The sequence below is a fragment of the Eumetopias jubatus genome, unplaced genomic scaffold (genome assembly GCF_037043125.1).
Source record: "Eumetopias jubatus isolate StellerSeaLion01/CBP00866 unplaced genomic scaffold, mEumJub1_p1.0 scaffold_6, whole genome shotgun sequence".
Classification (NCBI taxonomy): Eukaryota; Metazoa; Chordata; class Mammalia; order Carnivora; family Otariidae; genus Eumetopias; species Eumetopias jubatus.
Window position 1 is genome coordinate 99,017,268 of NW_028274812.1, and position 15,077 is coordinate 99,032,344.

At 39.0% G+C, this 15,077-nt stretch overlaps 1 protein-coding gene across 1 annotated transcript; it reads right to left on the reverse strand.

Annotated features, from left to right (window-relative positions):
• Positions 1 to 535: 535 nt before the first annotated feature.
• On the reverse strand, positions 536 to 3,444 carry IL17A (interleukin 17A). Its single transcript, XM_028097446.2, has 3 exons — positions 3,418 to 3,444; positions 2,011 to 2,213; positions 536 to 773 (listed from the first exon to the last, which is right to left on the reverse strand). The coding sequence occupies exons 1-3, from the start codon at positions 3,442 to 3,444 to the stop codon at positions 536 to 538; spliced, it is 468 nt and encodes a 155-aa protein (XP_027953247.1).
• Positions 3,445 to 15,077: the final 11,633 nt, after the last annotated feature.

Sequence of the window (15,077 nt, forward strand, 5' to 3'; positions counted from 1 at the left end):
CTAAGACACAAAGAGGAAAAAATCCTGTAACCATATGTAGTACAATCTCAGAAATTTTCAGTCGCCACTAAATTCTCTGTAGGATTTCCCTAGGCAGAACAGATAATCACATTCTTCCACCTTTCTCTAAAGGCTTAAGAAACATAAATAGATCCATAAATAGTTCACATAAATATAGGTTTACTTGTTAAATAATAAAACTCTCAAGTCTGGAATCTTGTCTTAAACAATACAAAATAAGGCATGTAATTCTTTAAAATGGAATCTTCTGCCCCAAAGTTATCTCAGGGTCTATTAAATACATAAATAACTTAAAGCCCTTAGAAAAGCACACAAAAAGCAAATTGGTACTCAGTCAAAACTTTGATCTCTGGGGAGAGGGAAAGGTCATTCAGATTCTATCTCTGCACAAAAGTGTTATCTCTGAAAGTTCAATTGGGTGAACTAGTTTAAGAGCCCTAGTGAGTTTGGTCAGAAATGGGACTGGGTCTACTCCTCCAGAAAGCCTAACTGCTCTGGGTTAGACCAGAAGCTCTTAAGCCACATGGTGCACAATGGGGGTGACGCAGGTGCAGCCCACGGCCACCAGCATCTTCTCCAGCCGGAAGGAGTGGGGGCAGTGCTGAGACTCCCTTCGCAGAACCAGGATCTCTTGCTGGATGGGGACAGAGTTCATGTGGTAATTTATCTTCCCTTCAGCATTGACACAGCCCAAGTGGCGGCACTTGGCCTCCCAGATCACAGAGGGATATCTCTCAGGGTCCTCATTACGGCTGCAGGGGAGACAAAAGTGAGGGAGAAAGTGAGTACCGGGTAAAGCAGGAAGGAAATCAGATAGGAATAAACGAAGGGAGGCAAATTCACAGGGTGACAAAGTATAGGCAATGCAAATTCTCGAAGGGCTGCTAGTCAGAAGAAGTAGTTTGGGGGAAAACTTGGATTTGTAGGCACATGAAATGTTATAGAAGAGAATGATCAGTTTGTTCCCAATTTCTTTGAAGAAGGAACCAAATAAGATAGACTAGACTGCAGAGGGGATTTAAGTTTGATACAAAGGACAATTTCTTAAGGTATATTTGATAAAGGCCAAGGGCATCATCTAGGATTATGACAGCCATTAATCTGATTTAATGAAGTCTGGCTTTGAAGCAGGGAATGCATCAAAATTTTATCTGACAGCACATTCATGGGATAGAGCCCAGAGCTGACATGAAGGGCTGGAAACAAAAGCTTAAGCCCCTCTACAACCTTCTCTTCCCTCTCTCCTCCAGCTGAATGAATGACTTGCTTTGACTTTTCAGTTGATTTATTTGAACTCTTCTTAGTCATGGGAGTAGAAGAAAATCACAGTCAGGTGAATCTACAGTCACCACATAACTGAGGTTTTTTTGCATAAAATCAAAGCACTAAAAACTATTTTGTATTTAATCTTAATAGGGCCTAAATATTAGATGTACTAAGAACACAGCAAGTATAGGTCTGTTGGTGATATAGATCAAGTTTGTCTGACTCAAAAAGGGGTGGAAATATCCAACATGACATTTCCTTCACTGGGTTTCAAACTATTTTATCCAACTGCTAATACGACCAAAAAGAGAAAGGCACAAAAATCCAGTTAATTACTAGTTATTTTCAACAAATCATCGCAATGGTAGGTCTGGTAAAGAGAATTCAAGCGTTAATCCCCAAGATAAATTTCTATTTTTTTAAAAAATAAATGAACAATAGACTTGGGGTATCATAAATGCTAGAATAATGACCACCATTAGTGTGAGTGGGTTTTTGGTGTCAGTGACAATGAGATCTAATGGATAGGTATTATGGCAGGAGAAGAGGTCCTGTGCTCTATCAAAGAAGTCTGTAGAATAAAATTTGAGAATCTTTGCACAATAACCCTTCCAGATTTGACTGATGATTCTGCATAAAATCATCCTCAAGGTGACTTAACTGGCAGTCCTTTGCATAAAAGATAGAACAATACAGAGATTTTTATCGGGAGCCATTACGTACTGTAGATTCCAAGGTGAAGTGGATCGGTTGTAGTAATCTGAGGGCCTTCTGGAGTTCGTACTCCGGTTAAGGATATTTAGATTGACCTTCACATGCTGAGGGAAGTTCTTGTCCTGAGTATTTGGGCATCCTGGATTTTGTGGGAACGCTATTCCTGCCTTCCCAATAGCCACTAGGCTCAGCAGCAGCAGCAGTACCTGGAACTGAATGGGAGAAAGGAGAGGTAAGACACTGGATTAGCATGTGGTTTTTGTTAACAAACTGTAAAGATTATTGTACTGTTAATCATGGAGAACATACTATGTTCCAGGGCAATAAATTTTCGGATCACTTAGATGAAAAACTGGTTATATGACCAAAATAAGGTTAAGACTATGGAGTGTTTACTAGTCTTGAACATTCTTCTTTTGATGTAAGAAAGGCACATTTTTTATTGGTTGGCAGTATTTTAGTAATAATGGCAAGTCATCGATCTCTGTCCCAACATTCTGTGAAACCCTATGTGGAGTCAAATGTTCACCTTAGAAGAAAGAGCTGTAGAAAATGCATGTCATATCATATCAGGGTTCATGTTAGAAATGCTGGGCAGACATTCAACCTCAGACTGGTCCCGCCCTTACGTTTTCTTATGTATATTTTCCAGTTTTTCTAAATTTATATATATTGATTCTGTAATCAATTAAGTTAATATTTCAGAAATATAAAGACCATTTACTCTAAACCATAGTTACACATGTATCTATTAGAGTAAGTAGGCTTGGTGTATTAGACTATGGTATAGTCTAGGGGCGCCTGGGTGGCTCAGTTGGTGAAGTGTCTGACTCTTGATTTCGGCTCAGGTCATGATCTCAGGGTCGTGAGAGGGAGCCCTGCGTCAGGCTCCATGCTCAGCGGGAAGTCTGCTGGAGATTCTCTCCCTCTCTTTTTGCCTCTTTCCTACTCTCCCAAAATAAATAAATAAATTCTAAAAAGAAGCCTGTGGTATAATAATAGAATAATGGAAAGGAAAGTCAGTGCTGCAGTTAATTAAATCCTCAAGGATAGTGTTCCATTTTATTATGGAATAAAGAAAAACGCTGTGGGAGAATTATATTAAATCCCTTGTACTCAGAAAAGCAGATTTTCAATAAGCATTCTTTCTCACTGCACAGCATCATGTGACACTTCTCATGTGGTTTAGCCCCAATCTAGCTATCTTTCAGTTTTAATCTCATCTTTCAAACTGATGTGTATCAGTTCTTGAAAATGCTATAAAATGACGAGTACCTACCAAAGCTTTAGTATCCTATCCTATGTATGCAGCATTCTTGGATCTCCATAGTTAGAATCCAGAATTTCATGCCTGCAGTCCAGAAATATTATCTGGACCAAATCAACAAAAGCATTGCACATTAGTGCAGGACTCACCATGGATGAAACTGTCGCAGGAGCCATTGTAGTTTCTTCCAGTTGATTGGCGATGGATCAGCTTGTGGCTGCTTCGAGATGGACAGAGTGTAGCACTATCTTGCCCCTTTTTATAGGACTTCGCTCCTCTGTGGTCACTTATGTTGACGTATTGAAGTGGTTCAAAGGATGACACCATTTTCCTTAAACGTTCCGTCTTCAAATGAGGTCAGAAAAGAACCTCCCCTTCATGACGGGTAGTATCTACCTCTGAAGGAAAACGGAAAGAGCAAAAATTCATGTTTCAAAAGACTATGTCCTTTCTTCATTCTTCAAGGAACTATTACTTGTCAGAAGTTGAGCAAAGACGTGTTACTGATGAGCTGGTATCATTTATTTATGGGCATATATGAAGCTGTCATAAGAGCTATGCTCTATTTTAATGGTTCATGGGGAAATGAAAGTTTGATACAATGTTCATGTCTTCTGGGGTCAGGTACCTTGATTTCCCATTGGATAACTCCTTTCCTCACCAGATTCCCTAGACAGATGTTGCGGAGTCCATTCTAAAAACGATTCAAGGTCTTGCCGTATAAACAAACAATTGAAAAATGAATAAGAATTTAATGATGAGAAGGTATATTATCTCACCGAAGTAACACCTGCTTTGTTGAACGTTTGCTCTGCTCAAGAAACTAATAACTAGGTTCAAGAGATGTGAGCTTTACTATTAAAGGCATGCCTAACACATGTTACCAAGCAACTTGTTAACAACTCCGTTCTTCAGGAGGAGTGAGATGGAAATGAGGGAGTGAGGGGGTGCAGCCAGACAAAGGAAGGAACTGAGAACAAAGAAACTGGAGCAAGCGGATGGAAGTCGAGAAAAGGAGGGCAATGGAGGGTAGAGAATGACACGAAGGGAAAGGGGGAAAGAGTGGGGATAATGGTTCTTTCCTTCCTTTTCTCTCCGCTCTAAATAAGATGAACTTGGATTTCAGGTCCTTGAGAATGGCTCTCCCTCAGGAACCCTGAGGACTAGCACAAGGATGATAAAGATAAGGGGTCAGGGGATACAGATGTGGCTGCCACACATCATCCTCTCTCTGCCCCCTCTCCCCAGTGAGGTGAATGATGGCTCCTAGGTCCTTGAAGAGGGTACGTCATATTATACCCAATAACACAGGGGCGTTGACTAGCAGTTCTAACTCAACCTTTGGGGTGTATAAGAAGTCTGCTGGATCTTGGGCCTGTTTGTCCTGCAATGCATTCCTCCTTGCTCTGCCCTATTCTGTGCCTCAGAGGACTGCCCCTGAAGGCTGCTTTCTCAGACTCTTCTGTTAGGTGACTTCCAGCTAGGTTCAGCCAAAGGGAAATTGGAGGGCAGAAGTGTGGGAATTGGGAGAAGGAGACGAGGAAGAACAGAGTCTCCTTACTCTGTCTTCTGGAGCAGTGCTTGCTCTTTTTATCCCTCCACGTTTGGGATGGTAGTAGTCTCTGATGTCAGTCTCAATCACTCTGGTAACCTCTTCCTTGCATTAAATTTTCTCTCTTGCAAATGCCTGAAGTCACTTCTCTTTCCTTGGCTAGGCCGTGACTGATCAGCGAGGGAGGCTATGAGCAGCTGATCTCAGTGGCAGTGGTAGATGAACTTGGGAGGTGAAGCAGATACAGATAGAAGAGGAGGTAGGATACAGCGTCTCCTGATTTCCCTAGTTCTGGTGTTGATATCACCATCTACGCTTGAAGATATGGAGTCATTATGAGCCCTCCTGTTCCTCCTCCACATGTGATCAGGTAGCAATCTCAGAAGCTGCTGTGTCTCTCACATCTATTCCCTATTCCCAGACCTACTGCCATTCCTCTAACTTAGACTCTTACCTGCTTGGACTATTTGAATAGCCTTCTTTGCTCTTCCCAGGTGCTGCCTTCTACCCATCTTCAACATTCCTGCAGTAGTCCTTAAAGCATGGCTCCAGTTATGCCTTTTCTTGTTCCCTTAGGTTGCATACGGGACAAAATACACAACCTTGAGCCTTTGAAATAGTATTTGAGTTAGTGTTTGAGATCTGCAAACTTTCTAGCTTTACCTCCCACCATGTTCTATGACCTGGGCTCATGGGTCCGGATTCTTGTCCTTCTAATGCCTACATGCCTTTTGTTAAGGTACTATCTCTGAAATGACCTTCTCGACCTCAAAATGTTTCTTGTCCTTCCAGAACCTGTTCAAATGTGTCTTCTAGGTCTGGCAGTCTTTCTTGATTTTCTTAGTTGGAATAAACAGCTCCCATAACACATAGCTTATACCTACCTCTCTAGTAACTTTTGCTTCATTTTCTATTGTGTTTTATTTGGCTGGAAAAAAGCATATTTAAGACATATGTCTATTTCCATTTTTAGATTTTGCTGTAATCCTTCAAGGCCAGTGTGTTATTCGTCTTTGTAACTCTCATGGTACCTAATGTTGATCTGTGAGCTATCTGGAGATAGGTCGCCATCTTATTTGTCTTTGTGTCACCTAACATGGTTTCTGGTAAACAAGAAGTGCTCAGTATTTTGACTGATTGACAGTATGCATGTTATTTGGGTAGCTCAGAGTCTTGAATATTCTTTTTGGGACCCAACTGCATTCCAACAACCATTTTGAGCTAATGCCTTGACTCTCCATCCTGATCCTTCTGTCGTATGACAAGGTTATGGCCTATTTTGGACCACCCCAGAGTGGAAAATTTCTTGCTTGTTGCTTTCTGGCAAGGATGAGGTGGAGGAGAATGTGCTTGTTGCCAGTTCTTTTAGTTGATGGCCAAGGGGACAAAGCTGACTCTAGTTGTTCTCCCTATTGCCTGCCTCCTATACCAATGAAATCCAGCCTGTGTGCCAACTTTTGAAATGTCAACCCTTAAAATAAGAGTGGGGAAACACAGTGGGTTTTCACAAAAGTGTAAAAATAATTATTTTGAAGTGGTGGTCAGAGCGGGGTGTGCCCAGCCTTGAGTAGGACTGGTTTCCCAGATGCACACCTGAGCTGGAAGCCTGTGCCTCCTAGAGGAATGGTCAGAAACACAAAGGGGGTGTGAAGAGTGGGGAGGCTCTTCCTCTGTATTTGTCTACAGATGCGGCTGGTTCAGGTTTGAGTACCTGTTGAGACGGGGGCGGGGGGTGTTGGGAATGCTGGATTGAGAATAAGGATGCCTGAAACACTGGACAAGAGGGCACTTTTGTGTTCGTTGTGGCTCTGCCATTAACTACCCATGCCTTTGTGTACCTCATGTCCTTGAGGCTCAGTTTCTCTCATGATAGAATGAATTTTTGCATCAGGTAATCTTTGATTACTTGTGAATTTTCAGACAAAGGAATTAGTGGAGGAACAAATAAGAGCAGCAAGTTAGGGGTGATTATTTTGCTTCGTGATTTTGCTCAGGTTTCTTACTCTTGCTTCTCTGAGTACTTGGAAAACAGATGTCTACAAGACAGGGGGAGCTACAGATTGGGAGTTGGGACTTGGGTGAGGAGAGTGTCAGCTGCTGGAGATCGGGAAATAGTCCTGGGAACCAAAATCCTGGGTGCATTTGAGGGGATGATACTGGTGAAATGTCTGTGAGCTTCTTGACTTAGGGAAAGGATTTTGAAGTCCCCTTGACATTATTAAGACACCAAACTTTATTCCTTCCTATTTATAATTAAGAACGATGTGAGAGAGAGAAGAAAATTTTCTTCCTTTTGCATTCAGGAGAGAGTATTGTGAAGTCTTTTGTCTTGATGTAGTGGAAAATTAAGACTGTCATTAAAAAAATTAAATAAATAAGCTCATTTTGAAAAAATCTTGCTTGGGTGGTGAAGTTACCATTGACATACTATTCTTTTCTTTCTTTTCTTTCTTTCTTTCTTTCTTTCTTTCTTTCTTTCTTTCTTTCTTTCTTTCTTTCTTTCTTTCTTTCTTTCTTTCTTTCTTTCTAGTATAGCTGACACACATGTTACATTACTTTCAGGTGTACAACATAGTGATTCTACAAGTTTATATAAGTTTATATGTCATGCTATGCTCACCACAATGCAATCATCTGTCATGATACTGTATTTTAATTTCTATTCTACAGCCTTTTTAAATAAAAAATAACAATAGTCTGTCTCAGTATAGGAGGAAGCACTGTGCTATCATTAGTGATTAGTGTTTATTATTATTTAAAGGCCATGACTATACAAAGACATGCATGCCATTTTATTTAATGCCATGCACATCAATAGCAAGACTTCTTTTCTCTTGATTTTCATCTAATAGAAGGAAATAGTAGCTGCAGAGAATCCTCTTGAGTTTTATTTATTTTTTTAAAAGATTTTATTTACTTGACAGAAAGAGAGAGAACACAGGCAGGGGGAGCGGCAGGCAGAAGGAGAGGGAGAAGCAGGCTCCCTGCTGAGCAGAGCACCCGAGGCAGGGCTCAATCTCTGGACCCTGGGATTATGACCTGAGCCGAAGGCAGGTGTTTAACCTACCAAGTCACCCAGGTGCCCTTCCTCTTGAGTTTTAAATCTGGAGGCTGATACTTTGAAATAGGCTAGCACACAGCAAGCAACATCAGATATCATACCTTTAAATGAAGATATGATTTTAATGGGGGAGAATGTTTGCAATAGAGAGTCATCTGGGAGGCCTTGGAAAATTGTCAAAGTCAGGATTTAACTGAGACCCAGATTTAGATTCAGTTTTTCAAGGTCTAGATCATCTACCCCCAACTTCAAAATATTAATGGTGTTATGTGCCAGAGACTCAGCTTTGAGGTTAAAACTGTTGTCTTGTGAGAAGCAGGACTTACTATATATGAAATTAACATGATTTATTAAATAGGAAATATCAGTCTTAATGTCAGCCTGATAGTATCATTGTTCCTCTCCAGCATAACAGTGTTAGGTATTCACAATGACCTCTGTTTCTGAGGGCCATCCTGAATGATGAATTGTTGGGTGGGAATACTGTAGGGGTGGGGACAGTCTTCCTCTGGAATCCCTGGTGGAAGAATTTCTCCTCCTTAGAGGACATGATGGATTGAAGGAATGATTGACAATGAGGATATCTGAACAGGGTGATTGTTAATGGGCCATGAGGGCTGAGAGATGAGAGGAAGAATCCTCTTCAACATTCAGACTCTGTTTTTTCACCATTGCTCATTCCAACTCTTGGTCGGTTGTTCTTCTCTGATGAAGACCTTGTGTGAACAGCTCCTTTGAGTAACTTATTTTCTTCTACTCTTAGTTTTTGATGCTGCCCCCTATGTAGTGCAGCCCAGACTATTTTTATCTGATGAAATCGGATCATAAAACTGTTTGAACATCTTTAAAAGCCTATATGGTCAAAAGAACAGTGAACAACCATTACATTATCCAGGTGACATATTTGATTCTGTTCCTGGTAACTTCCAAATAGTGCATAGTGACTTTATCATTTATCTCATAAATGAGGCTTGCTCTTTATACATCTTTTCCAGCCTCAAAGCACTGAGATAATGCTTGGAAGCTCTGTAAAAGACCAAGATATGCAAGAAAGAAGATACCTCATATCACGTCATCTTAAAACAACCGCAATCTACCAGTGTTTCCCCAATCCCTCTATTAAAATCCACAATTAAACACATCATATAAACGTGTCAATTTCTCCTTTGAGTAATAACTACCAACCTCATGGAAACCAAGCGTCTTCCTTAGGTGGCTTTCTCACTAGCCTTTTACTGAAACACTGATTTAAAGTGGGTCAGGAAACTTTCCATTTCTTTTGCGAACAAATGAATTTAGAATTCTATAACTATACATTAGCAGGAACATGCAAATTTGTTTTACGGTGTCCTTCCCTTTGGTAATGCTGACTTGATCTTATACCCTGAGAATCAAGGTCAGCAAATGATTGAAGTTTCAAGTCTGAACGGATGTCACTGAAAAGTAAGGTCTAAAATTAAACAAGCAAACCAAACCGCACACTAAGGGTGGGCTACCAAGATAGCACCTTTATTTTCTTTTCAGATATTTTGAAGCTAATGTGATTTAGACACAATCACAGAATGTGGAAAGCAAAGATACAGCATATGAATTGCTACTTGGCTTTTCTTCTCTAGGCAATACAATGCAGAGCCTGGTATGGTGCCATAGTGGTTCCATGACTTGGAAATACGGTAAAATCAATAGATAATAGTGCTGTATTCCTTATTCCAAAATCCTCTGAAGAATTTGAGATAATTTATAACAAAACTTCAGGTAATAAAGTAGATGAAAATATGATTTGGGCCCAGGGAATGCAGATTCAAAAGTCAAGTTCCAGGAAAAGAAAACCCAAATTCATAGTCCATAAGTCCAATAAAGACCAATATAATTACTCTAGTTGAGGTTTACATTTGCTTCTGAGCTTCCTGGCAGCCAAATTAAAAAAGTAGGTATGCTCAGTTATGTAGTTCTCATTATGAGAAAGGAAGAAGCTAGCTAATTTCTTAGAGGAGATGGAGTTTTTCCTATCGTTACATTTTTTTTTAAAGATTTTATTTATTTATTTGACAGAGAGAGAGAGAGAGAGAGGGCTAGCAAGAGAGAGCACAAGCAGGGGGGTGAGAGAAGCAGGCTCCCCACCAAGCAGGGAGCCCGACATGGGACTCGATCCCAGGACCCTGGGATCATGACCTGAGCCAAAGGCAGACACTTAACTGACTGGAGCCACCCAGGTGCCCATTATCGTTATATTTTGAAGGGAAGTTTTCGTCTGGGGCTTATAAAGGGCCCTTTTTAGTATATTGGTTAAGGATAAGTGGTTGACATTAGACATTCCCATAATCAGATTTCAGCTACACGTTAGTACCTGTGTGCCCTTGGGAAAATTATGTCACCTGTGACTCAGTTTCCATACCTACAAAATGGAGATAACAATAAAACATGACTCATAAAGGGTGGTAAGGAGTGAATTAGATAATATTTGGGGGGTAATATATATATGTATTAAGTGCTCACTGAATGTTGGTAAAATGTTAACTTTTATCAGAATGTCAGGGCATGAGAATCTGTCAGATTTTGTCAAACTGTTTTGAGAACGAAGCCATTGATTCTGAGGGATACTAGTTGTCTGATCATTTGAATATCTACTCTGTGAGGAAGTAGGGGAATTTCTTCAGGGTTCCATAATGGTCTGGATGAAATAGCCATTCATTCAACAAATGTTTCTTGAGTACCTATTACATGCCAGGCACTGTGCTAAGCTCTAGGCATACAGCAGGATAGGAGGGGCTGACATCCAGGGTAATCCAGACCCTATAATTCATATTCTGTGCTTACCAAACTATTTGCTAATAATAAAGTAGCCTTCTTAGGTACTTAGATAACCTGAAAACCAGTGCCCTGGATAGTAGATACAGGCATTCTTATTAGTACAAAGGAATAGTTCCCACTACAAATTATTAATTTGTCCTTCTGGTTTATATATTGTTGTACTGACAATAAAGGAATTTCAAGGTTTACATTTATTGTATTGAACTTAACTCAGAGCTGCCATCCTGTATATATTTATATATTTTCTATCTCTCTCTATCTATCTCTCTATCATCTATCTATCCATCCATCCATCGTCATATACCTTTCTACACACGTACACACACAAACACACCCAGTTTTTTTCAGACCATAAAAGTGATATGTGCTCATTTGTTATACAAAATAGTGGGGCGGAGGAAGGAAGAAAAGCAAAAAGAAGAAAGCAAAATTAATCCATAATCCTAATTCTTAGAAATAAGCTTTTGGAGTACACTGCTCCTGTAATTTTATAAAATTGTGACCATTTAAAGTGAATTACTCTAGTTTTTAAAAATACATTTAAGAAACTATAAATACTTAATGAAATTGGGCCATATTGTAACCTGTTTTCTCACCTCACAATGTATTCTAAACATTTTGTCCTCATAAGCTTCTTTTTGTTTGTGTGTGTGTTTGAAACAGATTGGCTACCTAACATCCTGAGAAATGAGTGAACAGCAGACCATTTAACCAATTGTTGATTATTAAATATTTCAGTGGCTTCTAAGTTTTAATTACGTCTTTGACTTCTCTATATCATCCCCCCTTAGCAGTGACAACCTAATACCTGGTGATCAGTAGAATTCCTGCAGAGTTCTACACTCTCAAAGTCACTGCATTTGGCTGACGAGCAATGTTATCAGGACATAGAAGCAAAGAATGAGAAAGACCCACAGGGTTTGTTTGCAAAAGTAGGGTGACCTTTGTGAATTCACAATGCCGGCAAGTTACAATTGTTTTTGATGATGGCTTGACTCAGAAGGAAGCAACCCCAACTCAAGAGTTAAGAAAGAAAAACAACTTAGTGACAAGGCCCAACAGGATGGGTTTGGAGAACAAAGCTTGCTCTGTAGTTACAGTAGTACGAAAAGTGTAATGATAATGGGACACATTCACTGTTTTAATGGTTATGGCAGATAAATCATTACATGAAAGGATTTATTTGTTCAGGCATCACTGAGTTGCAATTTTCTGACTTGTACTTTCCCATGGTGGAGAAAAGAGTGAATATTTTGGATCAACATAGTTCCTTACCAATTTTTGCTTGGTAAGAATAAATAGAAATTGTGTTGATGTTAACAGCTTTATTAAGGAGAGTATGCTATCCTGTCCACAAAAACATGAATATAATGTATGGTAATCTATTCACAGATGGATAACAATCAAATATAATAATAAAAATAATGTTGAAGATAAATTGGCAGAAATCCATAAAGCTTCTTAAAAATCCTAGGTAATGTTATTACAAAGGCAATAGCCATTAAAGACATCGACAAAAATATTGACAACAGAAAGGCCTGTGAGTATGAAAAACATATGGTAGATGTCAAATAAATGTCAGTGATATGCATTTTGTGACAACATGGAGCAAGACTTTTTTGGTATTTATCTATTCATTTATTTTATTTAATTTCTACAACAATCCTATAGGATATTATTATCCAAATTTACAGAAAAGAGAACTAAGTTTTGCTGGGTTTCAGTAACTAGTTCAAAGTCACCGAGTCTGCAGGTGGTGGGCCTGAGCTGGGTCACAGATAGGGCTGATTCTCAAGTCTGTGGTCTCTTCACTATGACAAACTGAAAACACTGATGGTGGAACTTTTTTTTTTTTGCAATTTTATTTTCTTTTAAATTTTAATTCCAGTATAATTAACATACAGTGTTATATTAGTTTCAGGTGTACAATATAGTGATTCACCAACTCTATACATTACTCAGTGCTCATTGTGATAAGAGGATTCTTAATCCCCTTCACTTATTTCACCCATCCCCCACCAACCTCCCCTCTGGTAACCACCAGTTCTCTATAATTAAGAGTCTGGTTTGTTTCTTTTTATTTTTCTTTATTCATATGTTTTGTTTCTTGAATTCCTCATAGAAGTGAAATCATATGGTATTTGTCTCTCTCTGACTGGCTTATTTCACTTAGCATTATACTTTCTAGATCCATCATGTTGTTTTAAAAGGCAAGATTTCATTCTTTTTGATGGCTGAATAATATTCCATAGCAGCTTTCTCTCTCTCTATATATATATCTACATATATATATATATCTACATCTATATATTGCATATACATATGTACATATACATAGAAGATATATATGTCTTCTTTCTCCATTCATCTATCATTGGACACTTGATTGCTTCCATATCTTGGCTATTGTAAATAATTCTGCAATAAACATAGGGTACATGTATCTCTTCAAATTAGTGTTTCCATATTCTTTGGGTAAATACCCAGTAATGGAATTACTAGATCATATAGTAATTCTATTTTTAACTTTTTTTTTAAATTTTATTTATTTATCTGAGAGAGAGAATGGGAGAGAGAGACAGAGCATGAGGGGGGGAGGGTCAGAGGAAGAAGCAGACTCCCCGCCGAGCGGGGAGCCCAATGTGGGACTCGATCCTGGGACTCCAGAATCATGACCTGAGCCGAAGGCAGTTGCTTAACCAACTGAGCCACCCAGGCGCCCTATTTTTAACTCTTTGAGGAACCTCCATACTGTTTTCCAGGGTGGCTGCTCCAGTTTCCATTCCCACCAACAGCGTACGAGGGTTCCTTTTCCCTCACATCCTCGCCAACACTTGTTGTTGATACTGAAACGTTACAAAAACTTATTCTGCAACAGACTTTCCTACTTTCTAAAAGCGATTTTGTCTTATTTTTGAAGTTTCAAAATCTTGAAGTTTTAAACATTATCATATTATCTTTTGTTCATCTATTTGCAGGTAACACCTCTTCCATTTACCCTTGTCTATTTTCTCTGTTTTATGACAATCCTTCTCTGTCTAGTGCGGTGACCATGTCTAGATTAAGATTTCTCTAACATATATTTATTTTATGACCCTCTCAAGGTGCAGATTTCCATAAAAATAAATAAGGGAGCAGAGAGAGAGGTGTCTATATTTCTGTCTTTCACTGAGGGTGGAGGTAAGAGGATCAGTGCTTAATTTTCTGGCTTAATTTCTGATTAGAAGATTAGTAACTTTTGCTTTTCTTTTTCCCTAAAAACGGGGGCATTGGAAGAAGTAGAACTTAAGCACAAGAACCACATATATGTTGACTATGAATCAGATTGCTTTTCTGTTTGATCTGAAGAGCTAAAACATTACAGTTGTTATACATTTCAACTATAGAGACAAATTTTGCAGGAGTCAGGGTTTAAAACATTAGACTAGTCTTGAGTTAAACCTCATGAACCTGATGCCCAGTGTAAGTTGATAGTAAATGAAGATCAATTAATTTTGAAAAATGTCTGATGTACATATTATTAAAAATGTTTGGTCAAAGTTCAACTGTATTTATAGATCATCATTCATTTATTTAGTCTGTTATTAATGCACTTTAAACTCATTTCAAATTATTCACTATTAGTACAGTGATAAATATCTTGTTACATCTTTGCTCAACTACATGTTATTATTATTATAGGATATATAACAGTTTTTGCATTATTGTCTATATTTTGTTAAGAAAGTTTGCAGATTACAAAGTTTCTTTCTTTATAATAGAAACTCAGTTGAGCTAGCTTAAGCAAAAACGTGAAACAATTGTAAGGCTATAAAAATGGCTCCAGGAAATCAAGGGCAGAAATTACAGCAGGCATTTAGGAGAGTACTAGTAGGCACAATAACTAAAAAACAAACGAATCAAGTAATTGCTTCCTCTGTCTCTCAGGCTCCCTCTTCCTAACCTACATCCTTACTCTCTCTCTGGATAATTTTTCTCTACACTGCCGGCTGTCTGAGTTCACACATTCTCAGGTCCACTGATAGGCATTTCTCCAACGCCAGCCAGAATCTCAGGAGAGTCTGATTGGCTTAATTTGAGTCACGTGTCCAATCAGCCACCGTTGTGCCGGATCACATGGTACAGCCGGTGCCGCTGGGGGTCTAGCCTTGTGGTTGCATTTGCTCTGTTCTTATAGTAAAGGGTTATGAGGTTGGGAAGACATTCTAAATGGGGTGTGTACGCTAAGTAAATTTCCTCCTAGGACAGAGGAAAAAACATATGTAGGTGATAGTTTCATCCATACCATCAAATCTTGGCCCGGATGCCCCTGGTTCTTTCAGCTTTATTATTCCTGCTCAACCTGAATGATAATGATTGTTTTTATTTTGTTGATGGCATTACAT